The sequence below is a fragment of the Plectropomus leopardus genome, chromosome 10 (assembly GCF_026936395.1).
Source record: "Plectropomus leopardus strain MGB_pleo_1.0 chromosome 10, ASM2693639v1, whole genome shotgun sequence".
Taxonomy (NCBI): Eukaryota; Metazoa; Chordata; class Actinopteri; order Perciformes; family Serranidae; genus Plectropomus; species Plectropomus leopardus.
In genome coordinates this window covers 17,267,546-17,291,588 of record NC_142185.1, presented here as the reverse complement: position 1 = coordinate 17,291,588, position 24,043 = coordinate 17,267,546, and the positions used below count along the sequence as shown (strand labels likewise).

Genomic DNA, 24,043 nt, shown 5'->3' with positions numbered 1-24,043 from the left:
ACCATTGCAATGTGCATTGCAATTTTTTGGCAAAGCTGCTGTGAAATCAGATATTTTAGCCCGCACCAATCCCAAAAAAAGCCCACAAAATCCTGGAGGGACTGATAAATGAACCTGACACGCAGAGGATTGACATAATATCCAGGTCTGATTGCATTTTTTTTTAAAAAAAGCTGATAAATCTTGTTCTGCTTTTGCGACTTAACAGAAAAAGAGGGCATTCAACAACCATCCAAAAATGAGGAAGGATTCAGTAAAGTCTGGTTGGATGTATGCAGAACCACAGCAGTGTTTTTTGTCCTGTCTTGTTGTTTAATGGGAAAACACAAAGCATTGCATGAGACTGTTGTAGGCGATCCAGTATGTACTACACTTCATATAGCACTAGACTTCCAGTAGTGGTTTTACATGGATCCATTTCTTAACTGCATTTCACCATTTGGGAGATTCCTTTTGTTCCTCAGTAGGTCACAAACCCTCAAGTCCTACATTTCCCATGGGCCAAAAGGTCCCAAACACCTCAAGGTAATTGGTGACTGTGCGCTGGACAGACATATGATCCATTTTTAAAATCCTTCTCATGGATCCATGCCTTTCTGGTACCAGCCATGCTGTTGTTTTGAGTTGTGAGTGAACTGTATTGCTGAGCAACCTGGATCTGAGCAATAAAGAATATTTGAAAAAAAGAAATGCTGTTTCTCATGTTTACTCTTGTTTTATAAAGCTATTTTTTCCCCTCAGAAATAACAAAAAATGTCACAACACATTTGTAATCCGACACATGAGAAATGCACGTTATAAGAATTTACACATTTGAAGAAACAAAAAGCTGACGTGACATTTTACATCTAAACGCACAAGAAGAAAGAGCTGTAAATAACACTGTGCAGCTTTGGAGCAGTACAGTACAAAAGACACATGGAGCGTGAAAAGAGGCAGCAAAAAGAAGCAATATTAAGGCTTGATTTACCAGAGGCCTCACACTGCTGAATCATCTGCACATTCACTCAGATAAGAATCCAGCTGATTAGATATCATGACATCTGGTCACGTTAATCATGACATGATTCAACTGGTAACTCAAATATTACACAATTTGAAAAACTTTGAGTTCAGAGTTTAAAAACAGTAGAAATTGCCCCACATACTGTATTACAATTTATACTGATTGCAAAATGTGTTCGTCATACAGGAAAAAAACAACTTCGAGTCGTATAATGCTGCAAACATCACATTCCATAGAAATAGACTCAGAGTAGATCGGACATTCGCAAAACAACAAGATGGTTTGGGTGAATTTTATTTTGTTTCTGTCAAATTTGAACGAAGTTTGTTACAATAACTTAAAATAGGCCAAAACGGAGTTCTCAAACTTGTGAGTGTGACACACTTAATGGCCTGGCTATACGGTGTGTTATCAGCATAACAAGTAACAATATTTTCTTCTTTACAAGTAAAATGACTACAGAAAGCAGCTCCATGTCCTTTCTATTCATTCTATTTCTATGCATGATTCATATTTAAGTTACAAAGTAAATAATGCAAACAAACCCCCAAAAACAATCATCTGAAAACAACCAGCAACAACAAGCAGGGGTAGGCCTTAACCTTAACTGTTCCACAAGTCCATGTTGGAGGTAGAAGTTTGAAACAGAGTCCGTCGAGCATGACAGGCACTTGAAACACTACTCTTGGTATGCGATAATCAGGAGCAAAGTCTCCTGGAAACTCTTTCCTCTCCCCAACTGATTACATTCAAACATCTATGTACATAAACTGTGCCTGCTGTGCTCACAGTTGTGGCACAGAAACACCAACATTTGGTTACACAAAATACTTGGTTTCAAACACCCACCGTGCCAATTTTCTCTCAATCTCCAGAAAAATAAAGCACTCCAGATAAAAGAAACCTTTACGTGTGTGTGTGTGTGTGTGTGTGTGTGTGTGTGTGTGTGTGTGTGTGTGTGTGTGTGTGTGGGCGGGCAAAGTTTTTCTGAGTCACCACTTTTAAATACATTCAGTCTTGAGGGCAGAGGGCATCAAAGCGCCGGGGAACAAATTAATTCCTGAAACAAATCACTGGACCTTCTTATCTGTGAAGAGCCCGTTCTGCGATGGCATGTCCAGTTTGAGGCGCTTCTGACTGAAGCGGCGGATAAGGGCGCCGGGCACCAGAGCAACGCAAGCGATGGCCAGCAGCTGCAGCAGCCTCTCCCAGGAGAACAAGTCATCCAGTGACGACACCTCAGACAGCATAACGCCCGTCTGAACGCAGATGAAGTTGTACGGCAGAAGGCCTGTGGAAACAGATCAAGAGCAAGACTGTCGTGAGACATTACGTGAAGCTGTATTTGCAGCGTTGAGAGAAATGCTCGATAAACACTTTAAAGCTGAAGGCATTTAATAAAAACGTGTGACAATCTACAATCTGAAGCGTCAACTATCGCTTTGAGACTCAATAACAAATTAAGTCACACATTAAAAATAACAATTAGACAGAGGGATGGATATGGTTGGTCATATTAATCTGCATGCAACAGCCTAAAATTAACAACCGGTACATTTATTAACCTTTTGAAACCTAGGGGGGCATTACTTTTCTTATGGTGCTTTCAGGCACCTTTCACAGATATTCAAACCTTTGAACTCTGAGCAAATTGGGGCAATTTCTTTCAAAAACACGAGAAAAAAAGGCAATGAACAACTTGTTCAGAAAATGTCCACAAATTGCAGGAAATTAGTACATTTAGAAAATTATTTTTAGAAAAGCTAGGAAAAATATCAAGGGCAAAAAGAAAGGAGCTAGTGTAAAACTATATTCATAATTACAAATAATTATAAACTTTAAGCACATTTTCCAAATCATGTTTGCCTTGTTTTCTTTCGTTTGTTTTCATTTTTTGTGGGTTTTGTTTTTACTTATTTTCAGATCATTTTCTTGTACTTTTTTTCTTGCTAATTTTTGAGTAATTTCTTATTTTAGTTGTTTATTGAAGTCCTTTTTCTTTTAGGGTGCTTTGGCAACAAACTCAGGTCTGTGTGCCTGGTTAATACAGTTCATCTTGGCTGGTGTAAAAGCTGTCAGTTGAGTCCTGCTGTGGACCAAACAACCAAACCAAGACCACTTGATGATGTGGCTCTCAGTCCGCTTCACCGAGGACTCTGGTGCAGTTTGCTTGTGGTGTGAAAACAAACCGATCATCTACAGCACAGCGTTTCTAAAACCCCTGCTCGAGGAACACCAGTCCTGCATGTTTGGATCTCTCCCTGCTGCGACACAGCTGATTCAGATGATCAGCCTGTCATCAAGCTGCTTCAGGAGTTCATGAGGAGCCGATCATTTGAATCAGCTGTGTCGCAGCAGGGAGAGATCCAAACATGCAGGACTGGTGTTCCTCGAGGAGAGGTTTGAGAAACGCCGTTCTGGCACGTTACTTTTAGCAGATTTCAAAAGCTAAACTACAAATAACTTTACCTGCTGATCATAAAATATGTCCAGGAGGCAATCTTATTATTGAGCAGTATAAACCTACGTATATGAACTACTCATGCTAAATATTCTGCAACCAAGGTAAGATGTTTGCATGTCAGCGCGGGTATTTTTCCTGACTTGATCTGACTCCATGTACTTAGTTCATTAAGTCCATTAAAATGCTTGTGACAGTGATCCCGCAGTAATCAGCCCGAGTAATTCCTGTACAAGATGCCTCCTTTTCGTCCTGTCTCTATCTGCTTGTCATTTCTCGCAGCATGCAGGTGATTTACAGTCTAAAAATACTTAAAAATACAGTCATTTCTTTGTGAGCTCTTGTGACGCTAGAAAACTTAAATTTGAATGTAAGAAGTGATAAGGTGCCGCAGAAACTTCTGTCGGGTCCTGAAAATACAGCATGACAATCGCCAGAAGTCTCCAATCAACAAGTTACCTTTCAGTCTGCAAAACTTCATGTTTACTTGTAAAAAGTCAATGTGAACAGGAGCAGAAGCTGGAGCAAAAATCATGTGAACCAAACTACAGGTTTGAATGCTCTTAGTGTTAACTGTTTATGTGGGGGAGCCCAAAAAATACATGTCTGTGTGTGTCGTCACATTGTTGAGCGACAGCTTTTAACAAGTCAATCAGGTGGTCGTTGCGTGCTTACCAATGAAGACAGAGCAGAAGAAGAAGGTGATGGGGATGTTGACAATCGGGGCAGACATGTTCAGAAACCAGTTGGGAGTCATGGGAAAGAACCTCAAGAAAAGCAGAAAGAAGAACAAACAGTCCTGGTTCTCCTCTACCTGCGAGACAAAGACGAGATGTGAGAATCTATTAGAGGGACAGTGCTTTGTGTCTTTGTTGTGGGTTTAACGTCACACAGTAACCCGTTTCTGTCACAGCAGTGACTGAAATTCTCCTTTGACCAGGCTCAACAACACACATACTGTAATTCACATTTAAAAGTCACGGTACAGTCACATCAACAGGGAGTGCTGAAAACTTAAAGTGACAAAAGAAGGTTAACCCTTTGAGACCTGACCAAGTTGGTTTGATTTTTTTTTTTGCAAAAACATGGGGAGAAGACACTGCGCAACTTAATAAGACATGTCCCATAAATGTGGCAAAAATTAGTAAAATGAAAATTACCTAAAAATAAGAAAAAACAAACAAGAAATGACCTGAAAGTGCTGAAAATTATTATTTTTTCTGTAATATAATCTTAAATATATAAATATAACAGTTATGAAAATAGTTTTCTGGACATTTTTTTTTTTAATTTCCCACTTTCATTTCTTTTTCTTGTCACCTTTTACTATTTGTGGGACATTTCTTGCCAGGCTGCTCACTGCCGTCCCCCCCCCATGTTTTCCAAAGTGATGGAGGAGGTGAGAGGGCTCCTCTGTGACTGCTGCGCTCCTCCTCTAACTCTCCTCTACCTGACTCTGCTCCCTTGGTGGGTGGAGCCTCGGAGCCTTTAAAAGGCCGTCAGCTCGCTTGTTTCAGATCCTTTTGAGAACAAAGAGCTGGCTGGCCGCATGGATGCCTTATTCCTCAAATTTGATCTGCGTGAATGAACAGTAAGTTTCCTTTTGCTAACTGAATTTGTAGCAGTTTCAGTAGTTTGTATTATTTGCTGTATCGTTAAGTTTGATTAATGGAAAGTTTCCTCTTCGTGCTAAAGTTAACACTGTGATTATGTTGAGTTGTAAAGCTAAATTGCCTTTGTTGGATTTTTCATTTTTTTAAATCAAGAATTATGTCTATATTAATCAGATAACCAGTCAAACTACACTAAAATAACCCTTCACAGAGACACCATTAGTGCCCCTGAGTGAAGATGGACATCCTGACTGCATCAATGTTTTTTCAATTTCTCTGACACTTTCTATGTTTATTGTGTATTTAACGTATTAAAAACAATAAAACCTAACTTTAAGAAAAAAAACTGCACTTAGCTAAAAGATTGGACTGGATCCCCCAGACTTTGCTCATTTGTCCTGACCGACATACCGTTGAGTTATGTGTATATATAGTCCTGCAAACAGGATCTTAAGTGTAAATTAGTCTCCATCCACTAAATATTTTACTATCAGGGTGACCTTCCTGATCACTAGCAGTTAAACAGTTCAGGTAGAGGAGAGGGCAACAGCTTTGGGGACAGTCCCTTTAGTGCATCTTTTAATCCGCGTAATGACAACAAAAAAGAGGGATCAGACCGTTGGCACAATCATGTCGTGTTCCTTTAAAACTATGAAAAACCTCCACACGGGCGACATGCTTGGCTCTCTAGTTAGCACGCTGTGCTTGCTCTTCTTCTTTGTTTATTGGCTGTGTAGATGCTGTGGCATTTCAGTCACTAAAAAATGCTTTGTATAATCAGCTCTATTCACTAGCTATAGTTTTATTATCAAAATAATGAATACAAATTCCATTATTGTCCCAAAACATATCACGCATCCTTAAGATTTATGTATATGGGCCAATGAGGTGAATCTTTTTCTCTCTATACAGAAGTAATTCACATCTAAAAAAAAAGTTGATTGAGGAGAGTTAGTTAGTGCATCAGTGCTTTACAAATTCTAAAATATAATAGGCGGTGTCACAGATTTACCTTTCTCTGTAGCAGGGAGACTTTATCTGGGAAGAGGTTAACAATGTAACGCTTCCCGAAGGCTTGGGACAGGAGGTAGCACATGGTGGAGCCCACAGTGGTGAGCAAACAGGCAAGCAGCAGCCCTTGATATGGTCCAAATATAGCTCCAGCCAAAATGTTCTGCACAATGGGAAAAAAATGGAGAAGGTTACTAGACACCAATAATACGTTTGGCTCACATCTATTCTTCCTGTAAGAGTAGAGAGATACTCTGAGATCTGACAGTGGTTTGAAGTGACAGACATTGGGTGTCACTTAAAGGGGGGTGTGTGCGGTCGTGGTCTCTGTGCTGCTCACAGTTATGAAGATTTGACTGATGTAAGTGGGGAAGAAAAAAATGTCATAAAAAATCTAAGATTGCTGACACGTGAAAGAATGTCTGGTATCCCTTTGCTGTTTGAGCTGGCTGAATATTTTTATCCTCTACAGAAGAAACTCAAGCTGCACACCACACACAGGACAAGAGCTGTTTCACTCTAAAAGTATGTCTTATGTGCACGCCTGATTTCTGTTCCAAACACCAGATAGGGCAGGTTTTTGGCAAATTTAAATCAGTGTTACATTTCTTTTGTCTAACATGTAGGAGAAATACTGCAAATGTGTACCCTTGGATATTGATAGTTTTAGTCATATTTGAACACATCCAAGAGATGCGTAGTACAGAGGTCGTTTGAAACGGTTTACTTTACCAGGAAGGAGGATCCGGGAATGGCAAAGGACTGCTTGTAGAGATACGCACTGCAGAAAAGTAGCAGGACATATCCAGTGTGTTCTGTCTTATAAAACTGAAGGAGTTCAGCAAGTTCCCTCAGCTCCTCCAAGTCCGAGGGGAACTTCAACCTGCGAGAGCGTCCATGCGAGTTAGTCACATCATCCACTATGAACAAAAGATGCAATTATCAACAATATCTCAATATTGACACAGTATATCTGTTAACAGAAAATCATACATCAAATGTTCAGTACTTTGAACTGGTATTTGGGACATTTGGTCAGATCTCATAGTTTAACTACAGATAAAACTAGTTGGATAGTTCAGAAATCTATTAGCAGACCAGGAGAAATATCAGCAGTTTATCTGATAATCAATTTAAGTATTTTCTTTTTTTGTTGTTTTTTTAAGCAAAATTCAAATAATTCAGATTGATTTAAAAAAAAGTTTTTATCAACTTAATATTAAATCAATGATTTATTTTTATCAGGAGCAAAATAACTATGATTTACAGTAACAACACTAATTTTGCTTGTTTTATTCAATTTGAAGCTGAAAAATCTCAGTTATTGGCTGCTGATGAGAGGACTAAAGTTATCACTTTGGCCTAACTTGCGATGGGTTCACAGTCACTTTTTAATACTTTGGTGGCAGTTTCATGCTGTTACAACTCTGCAAAGAAGTCTATTAACCAATTAGTAGATTGACAGAAAATAAACAACTGCTTTGATCATTGAATAATCGTTTTAATATGTTTTTTTTAGCAGAAGAGCCAAACGTGCAGATTTCATTCTTCTTAAATGTTATAATTTCATACCTCTCTTTCTGTACTAGCCTACATGGTCAAATGAACAGCCATGATTATTGGTTTGATTAAACGAGTCTCCTGTGGAAATTAAAATCAGTATTGTTGCTAATTATTGACATATCCCAGACTGATAATCTCTGCACAAAAAAAAAAACACTTTGTGTTCATCAAACAGAAAATAATTCATTATTTTGTGTAAAAAAGGTGGCATTATGTAAATAAACTGGCATTTAGATGGTTAAAATGATAAAAATGAATTCACATTTGCTATACACAATGAGGACTGGAGTTAATGACCAAAAAAAAAAAAAAAAAAAAGTCATTTTTAATATTTTAAATATGATACAGTGACCTAAAAGGGTCTTAAGAGGACAAAAGTGATTTTTTTTAAAAGAGGACCTGAGGGTTAAAAAGGACATTTTTTCTATTCTTTTCTGACATTTTATATACAAATCGATTAACGTCAATGGTCGAATTTATCAATACTAAAAATCGTGGCAAGTTGCAGCCAATGTGTAAAGCAGCAAATATACGTGACTGTTTATTCATGGGGATATTTAAAATAATAATAAATATTTATTTATGCAGCACTTTTCAAAATCCCCGTTACAAAGACCGAATTCATACACTATACGTACATTACCACGTTTTCACACACAAAAATTGATTTAAATTAAAAACGATGTAGGTACGTTACAGCGCGACATTTTGAATTCATGTCAGTTAGTTACGTTGTTTCTGCTACGTTTCAGTGGTGATGTGTGTGTGCGCGTGAGAGCGTGTATGAAGGAGGAAACGTTACTTGGTGAGACTGGGATGACGCTAACATGAACCAGCGTCTGTGATAATTACGGTAAATTAAATTTCTCTTTATAACTGTTATAAATTTACATAATCCCGGGGAGCACTTTAAACTGTCAGTCACCTGCCGGGCTCCTCGGAGCTGTCAGCGGGCTGCTCGGACTCTTCATGTCCTCTCTCGGCACTTGGTCGTCGCGGTGCCGCGGGAAGGTACAGGGACAGTGAATACAGGTACAAACTGGCTGCAACAACAACAGCGAGTAGTCCCACAAGTGAGCGCATATTCCTCACTTCAACAGCCGGGACGAGGATTCACCTCCTTGTTGTCAGTGAGCTCCACGGAGAGAGAAACAATGGCCAACCAACCACCGCCGCTGCTGCTTCTTCTCTGGGCTCCAACGGCTGCTAGCACCCTCGGTGCCGCTTACCGCCATCTTGTGGAGGTAAATCGACTCAGCCGTTAATAAACTGCTCGACGGAATAATAAATAATATTTGATTTGATTCAGTTCGAATTGAACATTTCCTAAATCGAGTATCAACAATTTTACATTATTTACAAAAAAGAGGAAGAAAAACTAAAAAATAGCTATTAGATAACCAAATAAATAGCAGTAACCCCCATAAACACCTGATGGTTGTCGAACCTCTCAACTATCTTCCTGTGCCTCGTGAAAATCATGTTTTTATCAATTATTTTAAACTGGTTTATGTTATATTTGAATTAAAGGAAGTGAAGCGAAACTGATGAAATTAAACTATTTGCTAAGATATATATAAACTTGTCATCAGGGGCGTCATAGTGGGGGGAAAAGTGGGACTGACTACCCAGGGCCCAAGTGGGGAGGGGGCCCTTATTGGGCCTGAAAATAAAAATAATTTTTTTTATTTTCATTTTTTTCTCTTTAAGTAGTGACTGCAATAAGTTAACTAAAATTGTCTGAGTTAATGAACAAACATTCAGAATTCCTTTCTAGAAAAAATGTGGAGTCTCTCTCAGAGGCCCCTCTCACATTTTTCAGGAGTGTAAAACAAAGTTGTTTATTGCTTTTAATGGGTCATCGGGTAATGCAGGTGTGGTTATAACAATTGTACAGGGTTGGCTTGGGCCGTAGTGATGGGGCCCAATGAGATATGTTTTCATGGGGCCCAGAATTCCTGGCGACGCCCCTGCTTGTCATCATTCACAGTTGTTAAGTGATGCATTTAATATTATCCATTAGCCTATATATACGGTGAAAAAAATCGTAAGTATGATTTTTGTTTTTGCTGTCTAAAATCATGTTTTGTCAAACAGTTGAGCTGGCTTTTTATGATAAAAGTAGTGATGCAAAGATAATAAATTTCCATTTTTTATGAAGTAAAAAAAGATGAATATTCACTGTTATTCATATTTAATGTCATTTCATAATATGTTTAGTGAAAGAAGTTAAATCAGTATGTTTTTTTTTTTCCCATTTTTGAGATGTTTTCAAAGTACCGTCATGGTAGGCCTAAATAAGTGTGGAAATAATATTAGTATTGGTAATATTACAAATTCCATGATCATAAAATGTTATGTGTTGGTTTACTTACAAGCAATATAACAGTAAATACTTTGTAACTTTGATTTATCTTTTTTTTCTTGTCTGCTTTACCATATCCATGAACAGCCATCTCAACCGTTTGGTAGAGGCCTATATTTAAAACATAATGTTGTAGCTTATGATGAAAAAAAAAAAAAAATCTAATAAATAAATAAAAAAATAAGAATTATAAATTATATAACAATAATAATAATAATAATAATAATAATAATAATAATAATAATTATTATTATTATTATTATTATTATTATAGCCCCAAGGTCATAAAAAATGCAAAGAAATTTTTTTCTATAGCTTTATTTTTTGTGAGGACTTCAAAGGGTTAAGATAGTTCAGTCAACAGCAAGTTAGTTAAATAAGGAAATATAAGCTAAATGTACGCAATTTAGTTTTCTGAGCGGCTCCAGGCCAAATGGGGGCGGTACTGCTCAGAGTCGTTGCTATCCAGTTGACACTAGAAAAGGAGGCGACGAAGAAGACTGTGGATATTTTTTTTTTTCCGTCATGGGGTAAAAGTGAGACAAAGGTAATGTTGTCGTGACAGCTGCAGAGAAGTTACAAAGTTCAGTCTGCACACCTAAAAAGAAGTGCGCTAACTTGTACCGTTTGGTCGACAGTTGCCATGGCTAACTTTACTCGTGTTTCGGGGTCTGTTGGGCTGATTACTCTCAGGAACCCGCCGGTCAACGCACTCAGGTGAGCTGCAGTGAGAAACAGGGCTACAGTGCTTTCTGCCATGTGATCCATAATGTTCACACAAGTTGTTTTTCTCTACCTTGTGGGAGTTTACCATGAGTTCATCGGAGGGGGACTTTAATACATTCTGTTATTACTTTGATGCATGTTATGCTGATTTTTTTAAACTTTTGCTGTTGTGTTTTTAGTCTACTTGTTCTTTCTTGTGAAATTCCGTGTGCTGCTATCTTCTCTAAAAAAAATAAAATTCTCTATGTATATGTTACTGATTATATCTTTTTTTAACTCTCTTTTACTTAAGTAAAATCTGAAGGCAGGACTTTGTGTGTGTGTGTGTGTGTGTGTGTGTGTGTGTTTGTGTGTGTGTGTGTGTGTGTGTGTGTGTGTGTGTGTGTGTGTGTGTGTGTGTTTGTGTGTGTTGGGGAGTTTTCTCAAGCAGATTGATCCTACCCTGTGTCCCTATTTAGGTCACCACAGCCCAATTTTACAAAAAAAGTTTCAAAACATAATGTTTTTCATATTCAAAATAATGCATAGTATTTTGGGAAATCAGGGCTTAAAGGTGTGTGTTGTATCTTAAGCCTAGGTGACAACATTTTGCAGAATAGCTAAAGGTTAAACTTCTGCAATATTGTTCTTCCAGTATCATACAAAAGCATGCACCTTTTTTTCATACAGTGCAGCGGTGAGGCAGGGCGTCGTTGACACGGTGCAGAGAGCAATCAGTGACCCACAGGTGAAGTCTGTGGTCATCTGTGGACAGAATGGAGTCTTCTGTGGGGGTATGGACATGGTATTTCCTTTTCTATTTCCTGTGATTTCACAATGGTGACACAACCCCAAACTGTTAATTTCCATTGTTACTTCCAGATGTAAACTATTGTCAGTGTGGGCATAGAGATTTGACAGAGGTTTATGAAAATCTTTTGAAAAGGCACACCTCCATGACATTGTTTTTACAAACGATGGCTGCGTTTGGTCCCTTACCATACACTTGCCTTCTTCCCCTCAGTGATTGTCGTAATCTAAAATAATCAAGTCTAATCAAGTTATTTTCAGATGATTACTAACAGAAAAAAAATCTTTAGGGCATTTCTTTTGACTACAAATGGTACAAAGCTGTACTGTGAAAGAAAGGCAAATTTCATAGCTTTGAATAATATTACTAGATATATTGTTTATTTTCACTCCAGTTATACGAATATAATTGTGTGACATATTCCTCTGTTAGGCTCCATTTAGGACACAGTAAATAGTAGACCCTAAATAAAATACTTTTTGTCATGTCATGATGGTTCCTGGGATACATTTCAGCCTGGATGCAACCATAGAGGGAAGAAAGGGTTTCGTTTTTAGGTATTTTTAACTACCTGCCCACCAAGATGCTCCTTCCCTTTCAAAAAATACATTCACATGGTCCTGATGAGAGCAGATCAAAAGAACATCATCAAACACCAGAAAGCTCTTGTGTTTCTAAAATAAAAGGTGCTACGTTGTGTTATTTAATAAAAAAGAACTGTTGAAGAGCATTGATATGAGTCTTCTGTTGTTTGCTGATACCCTCAGAGACATCATCCAACAGCAAACATTTTTATGGAACCAAATGCACTTCATACATTAGATCATTTTCTGTATTTTAGTTTCAACTCCCCCGATAACGTCATCAATATTTTTTTTCTACGACAGGGGCTGACATCAAGGAGTTTGGGACAAACATGACCGGACCTCCTCTAATACCGATGATCCACGCCATAGAGGCTGTAAACAAGCCGGTGGTGGCAGCCATAGAAGGGAGCGCTTTAGGCGGGGGCCTCGAATTGGCACTTGGCTGTCATTACCGAATCGCACACTCTAAAGTTAGTTGATGCTTCAGAACTCTCTCTGTCTCTCATGTCAGTGTCTAACTGATGGTGTTGTTTGTCACAGAATGACTGTTGAATTGTCTTCAGAGCCACCAGATGTAGGTAATAGGCGATCTGAAGGGGTGTGAGGTGTGGTGATGGCCCCTTGTTGGCAAAATGACCAAAATGCACCCCCCTTGTTTCCCTACCATCCCTCTCCATCCCTCCTGCTATGTACCCAGACCTCAAACTAATATATTATTTAGATTTAGGTTTTTAATTTGGTTTAACTGGCACAACATTTGAAGCACGGTTCCATGCATTAAATCCTACTCCACTAATCAAATCTGTCCATTCTGATGAGCATTGCAAGTTGAATGAGGTACAAACATGGGGCTTTTGGGAGAAGTATGCTTTCGAGGCTTTCTGTCAGAAAGCCCTTTCTTGGTTAGGTTTGGAAAAGGAATATGGGTTAGGTTAAAATGGCAAGAATACTGGAAAGCTTTTCCTGCCCTGAAGGCAAACTTTTCCCATGTGAACACATGGTAAAAATGAGACGTGTCCTCACGTCCCTTCTGTTAAAAATTAACAAATTTCTTCCTGAGAGTAGGACCAGTTCACTTTTGGGAGGTCAGTTAAGTAAAACACTACATTGAGATGGTTTTGTGAAATTAAAGAATTTTCAATCCCCGAAGCCATGTAATAATTCACGAAAGGTATTTACTAAAGTTGTCTTTGTGAAAATAATGAAGTCCCCCTACTTCTCAATTCCTTTCATTCATCAAACATTGTGTCTTTGTCTCCTTTCAGGCCAGACTGGGGCTTCCAGAGGTGACACTGGGTCTGCTGCCAGCTGCAGGGGGAAGCCAGCGTCTGCCGAGGCTCATCGGGGTCCCGGCTGCATTAAACCTCATCACTACAGGTAGCAAAGAGGGGTTAACCATGCCTGACTATTACAGAGTTGATAACAGAAGTTTAGACAGTTATTAAAGTACCAAACCAGGAAGTATCATTATATATGAAATTTTGGTCTGGCACAGTGTTCTGCTTGAGCACACACATTTTTTGTTTTTTTGTTTGTGATTCAAAGTTCACACAGCATGCAGATGTCCCTGCATGTCATAGATATGAAAGTTAATTATAAACATGGACTTGGCAGAGCTGTTGATTGTACGTATACAAAAGTGCAGCAGCTCGTATGCAGAGCACTGGGTGTCCCGGCCCCACTAGGGGTCATCAAAGCTTCTAAAGGGTTTTTGAGGCCTTCTTGATTTTTAAGGGGTGTAAGACAACTTTTTAAAAAATATATACAGTGGGCCTTTGTCTCAGGATTACCTTCATTTCTGTGAAGCAAAGTAAATGAATTCATTTTATACATTCAGATTAAAATTCAAGGTACAGACTTAAAAAAAAAAAAAAACTGATAGTGAAGACCTGAACATAAACTATATTCACAGATCCCTCGCTCTCTGCTTAACAGACGCATCATGCATTAAAAAAGTATGAAGTTAAAACAACTAAAGAGCTAGCAGAACAATGGTCAAGCACCAGGGAGAAGAAAATCACTGAATTTTCCAAAAAAAGAAACCTATTGAATATGTGTGATTTAAAAGAAATAGATAAAATTGTATAATACAGACAGAGGAAGTTATTAAAGTCACTAATAATATCAGGAAAAATAATCTCTGATGATGAAGAAATATTATTTGTAAAATTCATGTGAATCCCTACTGTAGTTTGTGCATTCACTGTTTGGGTTAATTGTACAGTTTATTAGTTGTTGTGTACCATTATTGTTATGCATTGAATAATGTAGGAAATATCCATAATATATGGTATTTTATCAGGGATGTTAGAAAAGGGGTTCCTTAAGAGAAAAGGTTGCAAACCACTCACGTAGAGGCTGGTAGTTAACTCTGACGACCAGCAGAGGTCAGTATGTGTTCAGTTTTACAATGCTCAGTCAGAGAAGCCCTCTATATGTGTTTCACTGCTCTGTTATAACAATTTCTTAATGAATTAATTTAAGCAAACTGTAATTCTACATCTTTCATCTTTGTCTTTTTTAAATACTTATTTTGGGCAATTTTTATATATAATATCAGAATCTAACAGGGAATTTTGCAGTTATACTGAATGCCTGAACAGCACCATTCCTTATCTAATCACTGAAATGTCATATGTCTGCCAGATAGACTTTTGATGCCCTTCATGTCTCCCACAGGCCGCCATGTGACCGCTGCTGAGGCTCTGCAACTTGGCATTGTGGATCAGGTTACTGATCACAACACTGTGGACGCAGCTGTGAAGTTTGCCCTGAGTGTTTCAGGTGAGGCACAGGAAACAGATAGTACAAGGTCTCCACTGGTGTAAAATCCACTCACTCTTCTCTGGTTTAAAAATGGACTTGGTGAAAGGAAGATAAATTCCTCCCAGAGCAGTTATTTTGGGCAAGTCCGACATGAAGAAGTGTCGACGTGTAGGTTTGTGGAAGTCAAAGGAAGCAGAAAACACGGCAGGCAGATCCTCCACCACAGAAGCCATAAATGTTGCATGGCTCTGTCAGATGTGCTCTGATGTCTTCACTGCTTTTGCTCTATTATTCAGAAGGGCGAAAAGGGACAAACTTTCCTAGAATATTAATAATGGGCCTTCACCAGTTCAAGAGGATGAGGATTTCTCTATGCACGTGAATCAGACTCATTTACCCACTGAATGGATTGCTTAAGTGTGCCATGTCCCTACAGTTTACAGATTTCTCAGTCGCTGTAAAGGGTAACCCGTTCAGACGTGCTACATGCTCCGTTATAATACTGAAAGACAACACTAGTAGGCTCATCTGAAATGGAATTTCAGGAATTTAAGATGAACTTATTGTGCATTTTTCTGACACTATTATACATTCTCCACTGCTGCTCTTGTGCAGAGGATTTTATCTTAAAAAAAATCAATAGCAGCCTTATATTCCACATATATTTTTATTATTGGATTTGAGAGGAATACTTAGACATTTTGTGAGATTCGTTTTTGTTTGTTTTTTGTTTTAGATTTTTTTTAAATTATTATTTTTGCCTTTATTAATAGGACAGCTGCATTGAGGGATGGTGGAAGAGAGAGGGGGAAGATATGCCAGGGTTTGGAACTTATGTCCATTAAATCCTGATAATGGACACCTACTGAGTAGTTTACCATTTTAAACTAATGTGTTTGTCAGTCTTTATCTAATATGAGTAACCATAGCAACAGGGATGCCGTCAAAGCCTCAATTTATTTCCAGCACTGAGTGTAGTTCGTCAGTGCCTCATCTTGTGAACACCACATAACACCACTATAACACAAAAGCTGAAGAAGTACGCTGCTCCTCTGAACTTACTGTTACTTTTTATCACATCAGAGATCATCTTACATCACATTCGCTCTTCAGTTCCAATTCCAATTTGCTACTTCACTGAATCTTGCCAGCGCAAAGTTAGCTTTCTGGTTGGTTGGAACAATTTTGAAAAAATATGTAAGTGGGATTATTTTTGACTGATATTGCGATTGGGATATGATTTGCGATATCAGATGGAATGGTAATTTTTACATAATTATTCTCATGTTCACTGAAAAACTTTAGGGTGTGTCTTTTGTTGTACCAAACAAATATGTTTTCTTAAGTCTGGAGAGTATGATGTTAAAGCCAGGACATTTTGCAGCATGACAATATTTAATTTAAAATTTTATTTTGACCACCAAGACTGAAAAATGAAGCCAATGCAAAAGTGCAAAAAACTGCAGTTCATCAAATGTCCACTTGAGGCTGGCTCAAAACAGAGTAAATTCCTGAAGACCCCGATGTTAAAATACTCAACATTACACCAATAATAAACATATTTACAGCCTGGTACAAATAATGGTTTTGGTCTCTATAGTTAATTTCAATATACATTACAGCTGTTTTTTTTCATAACTCACATTCATTAATGCCCTAAGTTGCGCATATTTAAAGCCGATGTTCCTGGAGTGACAGGCTATCTGTCACACTGGCTGCGCTCCATTTCTGTACGCCGGTGCACCACACAGCACGTAACGGCAGAGGTAGCTTTTTAAATAGAGCGTGATCTGTCAACCAGCGGCAGCAACCGCGCAACTGTCAACTGACAAAACAAACGGCAATGGCGGTCTACAAGACAAAAGCCACGATAGCTTTTCTAGTTGACAAATAATTGCCTACATGGACAGTGATCTTCACAATAGGATTTTATCTAAGCCAGAACAACAGTTGGCTGTTTTATCAATCTCTTTTGACCTGTTTGTGTTGGCATTGGACACGTGGTAGTGGTAATGTATACACCGCTGTCATTGCTCAAATTAAGCAGCGGATCCGGCAGATCTGCCAGCTACGATACCCGTCAAATGGTGTGTTGAGTCCGCCTACTCAGTGCACCAAAGGCATACACCACTGTTGAAATGGTGTTCTCGGCTTCTCTGTCAGATCCACCCCTTGCTCCTCTACAGTGCCAGCCTTTCGCCCAAATATGGTGATTTATTTGGTACAAACAAAAAATGTTTTCTTAAATCTGTAGAGTATAATTTGTAGGCCATCTCTGCAGCACCAAACTATAACATTTTAAATGGTATTTTGACACACATTGTGCCCTTAACAAATATTGTGCCTAGGCCATATTGTGATTTTGATAAACATTTTCAGCCCCACTCTCTGGCTTGTAGGTGAGTCAAAGGGGTTTATAAACTGAGGAAACTGGAAAGATTTCCCATTGTGAAATCATATCTAAGATTCGTTTTATTTACTGTGAATAAGATGTTCACTGCATTAAAATTTTATGGGATTGTAATGATTGTACAAGGTGTTAGTAAACCCTCAGGTGTTACCTTGGAAACTGAGTTATGGCTTGTGGAAAACTTTAGATTTTGATTGCAAAATGAATGAAAATACAGATGATTGGTCTTAATTTTTTTTCTTTGGCAGTGATTGTGATGAGTGGGATAATGCCTGGTGAGGTGGGCATAATCAGGAATTAATGGACTCCTCAGAGAATAGTTCTGGCCTCCCCATGGTCCGTTAATTCCTGATAATGGCCAACTCATTGGGCATTATCCCTTACTTAGTTTAGCTTAGCATAAAGACTTAAAGCAGTGGGAAACACTCTGGTTGGCTGTGTCCACAGCTGCCTATCAGCACCTCTAATGCTCTTAAATTAACACATTAAGTCTTGTTTGTACAAAAGCCCAAGTGTAAAAACAGCAAGTTGGTGGTTTGTTGGGACGTTATGTGCTGGACCATTGTGACCTAATACACATACCACCCACTCTGGTGTGTGGATTTTTGTGTTGGCATTGTCAGACTGCATGAGGGGAAGGTGGATTTTGTTCTTTCTTGTTTTGGCAGAGCCTTGGTTTTACAACAGCCGTTGGTTCTTCTGCATGTGAAGAACATGAAAAGATGTTTTCACGACTATACTGTAGGTAGCCAGTTACTTGCTTCAGAGATGTCATCTCCAACTGTTGCTCGTGTACTTGGCAATGACAGCTCACTTAAGACATTTAAGTTAGTATGAAACCTGTTAGTTTGTGCCGAATGTTGCGCCTTTAGCAAACATTCTCACTTCATCTGTGCAAAATGTCAACAGTAAAACAACATTTCACAATCAAAAGATGATTGCAGTCTTGTGCTTTTTTACAAATGCTTTTTTTTTTCTCGGCACAAGACTGCCAAGATGACTTTGAGTGGGTGAGAAAGTGAGTGTTGTTAGTAAAGCTGAGGCTTAGAGTGAGTCAGACAGAGAAGCCAACAGCATACAAGATGGGAGATTTGAGGAGATACGGAGGAAATCTGCAGAGACTTTGACCGATACTCCAGTCTTGAGTTGATTAGCAGCGGTGTTACGTGAAGACAGGAAATGTGTGTCTAAATTTACAAACAAAACATATGAATGTTTGTGACATTGCGATCTGCAGCTGGTGAGTCAGCCAGTGCAGAACAGATATAAAATAGACTACAGTACACATGGTGTATGGGTGTATATTTAGGCAAAAAGCAGTTTATGCACTAAAATTGATGCACGTGTGGGCTCAGACGCACATCCCACACATGCACAGATTCAAGTCCCTGCTGGTGACGAGATTAACTTTTTTACCCCAGTAGTTGCAACATCTGCCCACTACATCTGTCAGGACGACCAGGCTTTCCACTCACTGCACAACAAATCCATCGACACAGCTCAACCATTTACAGATTAACCGCTGCAATAATGCCCTCCTAAAGTACATTGGACTCACATTGCACCACCACACAGAGCACCTCACTGACAATTCAAATTATACTTTTAACTGACCTGAAATGACCTTCACTGTCCATTCTTCCTCTGCGATACAATGATACTGACTTTATTAGAGAAAATATTTAGTTATTGGACTAAGTGCAGATAACAGATCAGATACAGCTGCTGTCCCTTTAAGCTTTGCCATGGTGACCCAGTTTCTGGCCCAGACCCACGGCTGAGTGTAATTCAGTGGAGCTGTGAAGGATTCTGACTACTGTCTCATGTAATCATGTCAAAGGAGACAGGAATGGGAATTAAGATGCTTTTAACAAGGTTTTAGTAGAGTGGCCTTCTTCCTCACTCTCATAGTTTGGAGGATTTAATCACCACAGACAGGAAGTCTTGTGTTGTAAAGTTTTTAGGCCCTAATATTAAATCTTCTCATGTAGTTTCACTTGGAAAATTGCTCCAGTAGTTGTAGCGTTGCTCACAAGACTGAGAATCAGAAAAATTAAATTTCCCACCCTTTGCTCTCAGAATTTTGCTTCTCAGAAATTTACTACATTTTGTCCAGAACAAAATTGTTACTTTTCATTTCGTTTTCAGATCGGTGTTATTAAAGATGAACTGTGGCACTGGAGTCCCTCCAATTATGCTGGGAATGGTCTGTCAAATCACTCTGCTCTTAGAAGCTAGTGGAATATCCAGTGATTGAGTGGCCAATTATATCTTGACTGAGCACTAGATGGCAAATTGGTGCAAGTGGGGAAAAAAGGCAGTACTAAAGGAAACTAGGAAGCGCTTTTCAGTTTAGAAAATAAAATTATGCAGGATTACATGTATATCAGTGTTATTTCAGAATACTTTTTTCATTGATTGAGCAAAAGTCAGACTTTTAAATAAAAAGGTCATGAATGAACTTAACAAATCAGACAGGGCTAAAGTGGTTCCACAAAGGTCAATTCAAGTTCAGGCAATCAGACTGATCTGAAACAGGTTCTGTGCTCGCTACTCTTCAGCAACCTGAGAGGTCAGACACAGAACAAATTATAGCATCATGGAAAACAGCAATGGTTAGGAGAGAGCAGTTGTCTTGGACATTTGAGACATAACACGGCCACACACATAATCAATCAAACTACAATTAACACACAATATCACCCCAGATCCATACACCCCAAGAGTATTGCTGAGCTTCTGTTTCGTTTTGCTCCTCAATTTTGGCGTCATGTGTGGTTGCATGTGACCTCTATTTTGCTCATGTATGATAAGTTAGTAGCTGTACAACTAGACTTGGTAAAGTTAATGTCAGAGTAGATGACGAGTGTTGTGGAAATTGTAGTGTTGCTATGAGTTTTTGATCGTTTTCTTCCACGCTCTGCAAGACACCTCAACCAAGAAACACAGGCCTAAACGGTTACAACGTATGAACCAATACATAAACACATACATAAACACATTTATAAACGTGGATTTCTTTTAGGGAAATACAGGATAGAGGCATATGGATTTTGATATTACAGATTTGGTTAATTAAATTGTTTGCAATTGTCCAGTTTACTATTTATTTAGCTATCATCATTCTGTTAGTGTAATTTAGACTAAAACATATTTTATGTAGCTTAAGCTTACACATTAAGTATCATACACCATAGATGAAAGGTCAAGGTCATTGTGACCTTGACTGTCTCACTCTTTTGAACGTAATATCTCAAGAACACCATGAGGGATTTTTTTAACTTTGGCACAAACTTCCATTTAGCAGGTATAAGGTGGTAATTCAAGGTTGTTGTTATATTATGTATTTAATGTACTAGTTATTTAAGCTGATTTTCTATAAACAATTTCTTTTTAACTGATAGTGGTTAATAAAGGCAGTCTGATGAGGCAGCATGCCAGGAGGTCAGTGATAAAATCATTCACTACTCTGCGCAGTGGAACTCTGGTTAAGCATCAACTGGGGCTTAGCCTGACCTGTACAAGGTTAGTTTTCTCGCATAAGTTGCCATAGTAACTGAGCATAAACTATGGTGAATTTGGTTTATCATGCCAAATCATCAGAAAATGAGTCAGACACTGAAATAAGCCTGGCTTATTTGATAAACTTGCTTTTTGGACCAGGCCTCAGGACTCATGTTTCTTCCATGTTTCTGTTTTAGGTCAATCAATGGATGCCCGTCGTATCAGCACTTATCCGTGTCCACGCCCGTCTGATATGGATGCTCTTTTTGAGGAGGTGATGCAGCAGGTGCGTCAGAGTGCCCGTGGAGCTATAGCACCAATTGCATGTGTCCAGGCGGTGCGGGCAGCTGCAACCCTGCCGTACGCTCAGGGCATGGAGCGAGAGAAAGAGCTGATGGCCACTCTCTTCACCTCCGGTCAGGCCCGCGCCCTGCAGTACTTCTTCTTTGCTCAGAGAGCCGTTGGCAGGTGGACGATTCCCAGTGGAGCCCGCTGGGATACAAGCAAGCCCAGGCCCATACATAAAGCAGCTGTCCTTGGTATGAGCTTTTAATTTCTATTTGTCTGGGCTTTAAATAAGCCCATCAACTCATCAAGCTATCTATGTGGCATCTCCAAATTCACGTTGCCTATGGAAACGAAGCCCTCATTTACAGTTCGGCTGAATGTAGATGGATGAACTCTCTCTTCCCTGCAGGGAGGATTGGATGTATGACAATCTGGATATGGGAAGCTCAGCAGCTTGTGCATTAAAATTGCAAGCTTTGGAAAAACTTAATGCTCCTAGGCTAAAACTATTTACAGTCTAGGATTGTGTAGAGAGCACAATTTTTTTTTCTTTACTCTTGTATTTACTGTCATTTTCCTGGTCAGAAATGTCTGTGATGTGTGTGAGTGGTTAATATTTCTTTTGTCACCATGTGATTTTGTCTACAAAGGTCTTGGCACCATGGGGAAAGGCATAACAGTGGCCCTCGCTCAGACGGGGTTGTCTGTGGTTGCTGTGGAGACCCAGGAGAAGCAGTTGATGGCAGCAAAGCAGGAAGTAGCTGGCATGTTAGCGCGAGTAGCCAAGAGACGTGGGGTGGCTCCTGAGCTTAATCGGATTAGATATAGCCAGAACATTGAGGCTGTGGCAGACGTCGACCTGGTCATTGAGGCTGTGTTTGAAGATATGGCCCTGAAGAAGAAAGTCTTCCGGCAGCTCTCTGCTGTTTGTAAACCCGGCACTTTCCTTTGCACCAACACATCTTCACTAGATGTGGACCAGCTGGCCTCTGAAACCAACAACCCAGAGCTGGTGGTCGGGATGCACTTCTTTGCCCCAGCTCATGTCATGAAGCTGCTGGAGGTGGTGTATGGCCCACGGTCCTCTCCTCAAATCATAGCCACTGCCATGCAATTGGGAAAGAAAATGGGCAAAGCCAGTGTGGCAGTTGGCAACTGTCGGGGCTTTGTGGGTAACCGCATGCTGAAGCCTTACATCAACCAAGCTTTCTTCCTGTTGGAAGAGGGAGCTACACCTGAGTTGGTAGACAGAGCGCTGGAGGAGTTTGGTTTTCCCATGGGTGTATTCAGAGTTTCAGACCTCTCTGGGCTCGACGTGGGCTGGAAAGTCAGGAAGGAAGATGGGCTGGTACTGCCTGGCATGACATCAGGGCCATCAGCAAGAATCCGACAAGGCTGCAGGTACAGCCCCCTGGGAGATCTGCTATGTGAGCAGGGTCGGTTTGGCCAAAAAACAGGGCGGGGTTGGTACTCATATGACAAACCTGGCGGTCGTGTTGCCAAGTCTGACCCCTGGCTGCACAGTTTTCTGGAGGTGTACCGAGCCCGGCACGGCCTGGTGGCACGCAGCATAGACCACCAGGAGGTACTGGAGCGCTGCCTCTACGCCCTGATCAACGAAGGCTTCCGCATTCTGGAGGATGGAATAGCTGCAGGACCGGAAGACATCGATGTCATCTACGTGTTCGGCTACGGCTGGCCCAGGCACCGCGGAGGTCCCATGTTCTATGCCAGCATGGTGGGGCTGGTAAAGGTCCTGGAGAGGCTGGAACACTACCACCAGGCTCACCGTGACATACCCTCCCTGCAGCCCTGTACCCTCCTCAGGAGGCTGGTGGCCAGCGGCAGCCCACCTGTCCACAAGTGGAGGGAAGTCATCAAGAAACTCCACAGCCAGCTTTAAATCTGAAACAAACCAGCTTTAATCACTTTATTATTGAGGATCTTATACTGTGATTCACACCAAATGAACTGTGCATTGAGCTTTACAATAATGCTGATCATCATAATATCCCTGACTGTGGGCCTACACTGATTTACCAGTTAATTAGGTAAACATGCATACAATGCCATGCCATTCAATAGAGAACCCCAGTAATGAGTCCTAAAACCTTTACAGGAGTTAGAGCCAAGGTCAGTGGGTTTTTGGTTAGAAGCCTTTAATGAGGTCTGTGGTTAACACTAGCTTAAGAGACTTCCACGTTTTGTTCTACGACATAAATACATCAGTAAATACCCCACTCTTGAACTTTGAAGCTTCTATGTGTCTTAAAAAAGATGGTTGCTAACAGCTAGCCAACTGAAACTACAGAACATCATCATGCAGAACACATCATTACAGACTCGCAGCGATGGCTAAGCTAGTGGCGACTGCATTTAGGCTTCAAAAATCCTAAATGTGGTGTTCCTTAGTGAAGATTATCTTGTTAAATAAATCTTGTAAAAATCCTAAATGTTTGTTGACCACAGAGCTTACTTTCTACAATAATCCAAAATTAAAGGTAAAGTCCCATAGGCTTTTTGACGAGGAAACCAGGGTGACGCTTCGGGGTTGGCATAAAGAAAAAACATCATCCCTGGGGCTGTCTATGCGACAACCTTAAATCTTTGAAAAGCTTTTAGAGTTTTTGTTGACTCTGTACCAAATATGTTGATTCAAGTTACAATATATTGATTGTATTGTGTCATTTCTAATATTTCTAACATTTTTCCTGTCATTCTCTTGTGTATGTAAATGGGGGGCAGTCAAAGTAATAGAACGCTATAAAGAAAAGATTTCACTGATTGTCCTATATAAGGCTTTTTTAAATTTTGTTATTGATGAATCTTGTTTAATAACTTTTTACTGAATAAAGATATCTGCACATATTATCTGATACCTCAATAATAATCCGTTATATGCTTATGTATTGACTTTTTTGTAATTAATACTTTTATCAACTTAAGCTTTTGT

General features: G+C 39.6%; 2 protein-coding genes and 1 long non-coding RNA gene across 6 annotated transcripts; 2 read left to right on the top strand and 1 right to left on the bottom strand.

The window, feature by feature from the left end:
* Window positions 1-690: 690 nt before the first annotated feature.
* Window positions 691-8,856, bottom strand: tmem41aa (transmembrane protein 41aa). The gene is made up of 5 exons (XM_042494148.2): window positions 8,580-8,856; window positions 6,824-6,974; window positions 6,093-6,254; window positions 4,143-4,281; window positions 691-2,297 (listed from the first exon to the last, which is right to left on the bottom strand). Exons 1-5 carry the CDS (start codon window positions 8,735-8,737, stop codon window positions 2,077-2,079), a joined length of 831 nt encoding a protein of 276 aa, XP_042350082.1. The 5' UTR covers window positions 8,738-8,856; the 3' UTR covers window positions 691-2,076.
* On the top strand, window positions 3,366-5,594 carry LOC148188497 (uncharacterized). The gene is made up of 3 exons (XR_015777628.1): window positions 3,366-3,571; window positions 4,819-5,058; window positions 5,292-5,594. It is a non-coding gene; the product is annotated as an uncharacterized LOC148188497 (long non-coding RNA).
* Window positions 8,759-23,961, top strand: ehhadh (enoyl-CoA, hydratase/3-hydroxyacyl CoA dehydrogenase). 4 transcript variants are annotated; one of them, XM_042494146.2, is made up of 8 exons: window positions 8,759-8,898; window positions 10,658-10,736; window positions 11,415-11,518; window positions 12,423-12,592; window positions 13,388-13,499; window positions 14,802-14,906; window positions 21,000-21,341; window positions 21,741-23,961. In XM_042494146.2, exons 2-8 carry the CDS (start codon window positions 10,663-10,665, stop codon window positions 22,991-22,993), a joined length of 2,160 nt encoding a protein of 719 aa, XP_042350080.2. In that variant the 5' UTR covers window positions 8,759-8,898; window positions 10,658-10,662; the 3' UTR covers window positions 22,994-23,961. The 4 variants fall into 4 exon arrangements, with proteins under 4 accessions (XP_042350080.2, XP_042350081.2, XP_042350079.2 ...); XM_042494147.2 differs by lacking the exon at window positions 8,759-8,898 and adding an exon at window positions 10,361-10,566; XM_042494145.2 differs by lacking the exon at window positions 8,759-8,898 and having other exon boundaries at window positions 10,573-10,736.
* The last annotated feature ends 82 nt before the right edge of the window (window positions 23,962-24,043 follow it).

Coding starts and splice junctions, on each gene's coding strand:
- tmem41aa (XM_042494148.2), bottom strand. CDS start 8,737: ATGCGCTCACTTGTGGGACTACTCGCTGTTGTTGTTGCAGCCAGTTTG. Junction 6,255..6,823: donor TTCCCGGATCCTCCTTCCTG/GTAAAGTAAACC, acceptor CCCATTGTGCAG/AACATTTTGGCTGGAGCTAT. Junction 2,298..4,142: donor CTTCTGCTCTGTCTTCATTG/GTAAGCACGCAA, acceptor CTGTTTCCACAG/GCCTTCTGCCGTACAACTTC.
- ehhadh (XM_042494146.2), top strand. CDS start 10,663: ATGGCTAACTTTACTCGTGTTTCGGGGTCTGTTGGGCTGATTACTCTC. Junction 10,737..11,414: donor CCGCCGGTCAACGCACTCAG/GTGAGCTGCAGT, acceptor TTTTTCATACAG/TGCAGCGGTGAGGCAGGGCG. Junction 13,500..14,801: donor ATTAAACCTCATCACTACAG/GTAGCAAAGAGG, acceptor TGTCTCCCACAG/GCCGCCATGTGACCGCTGCT.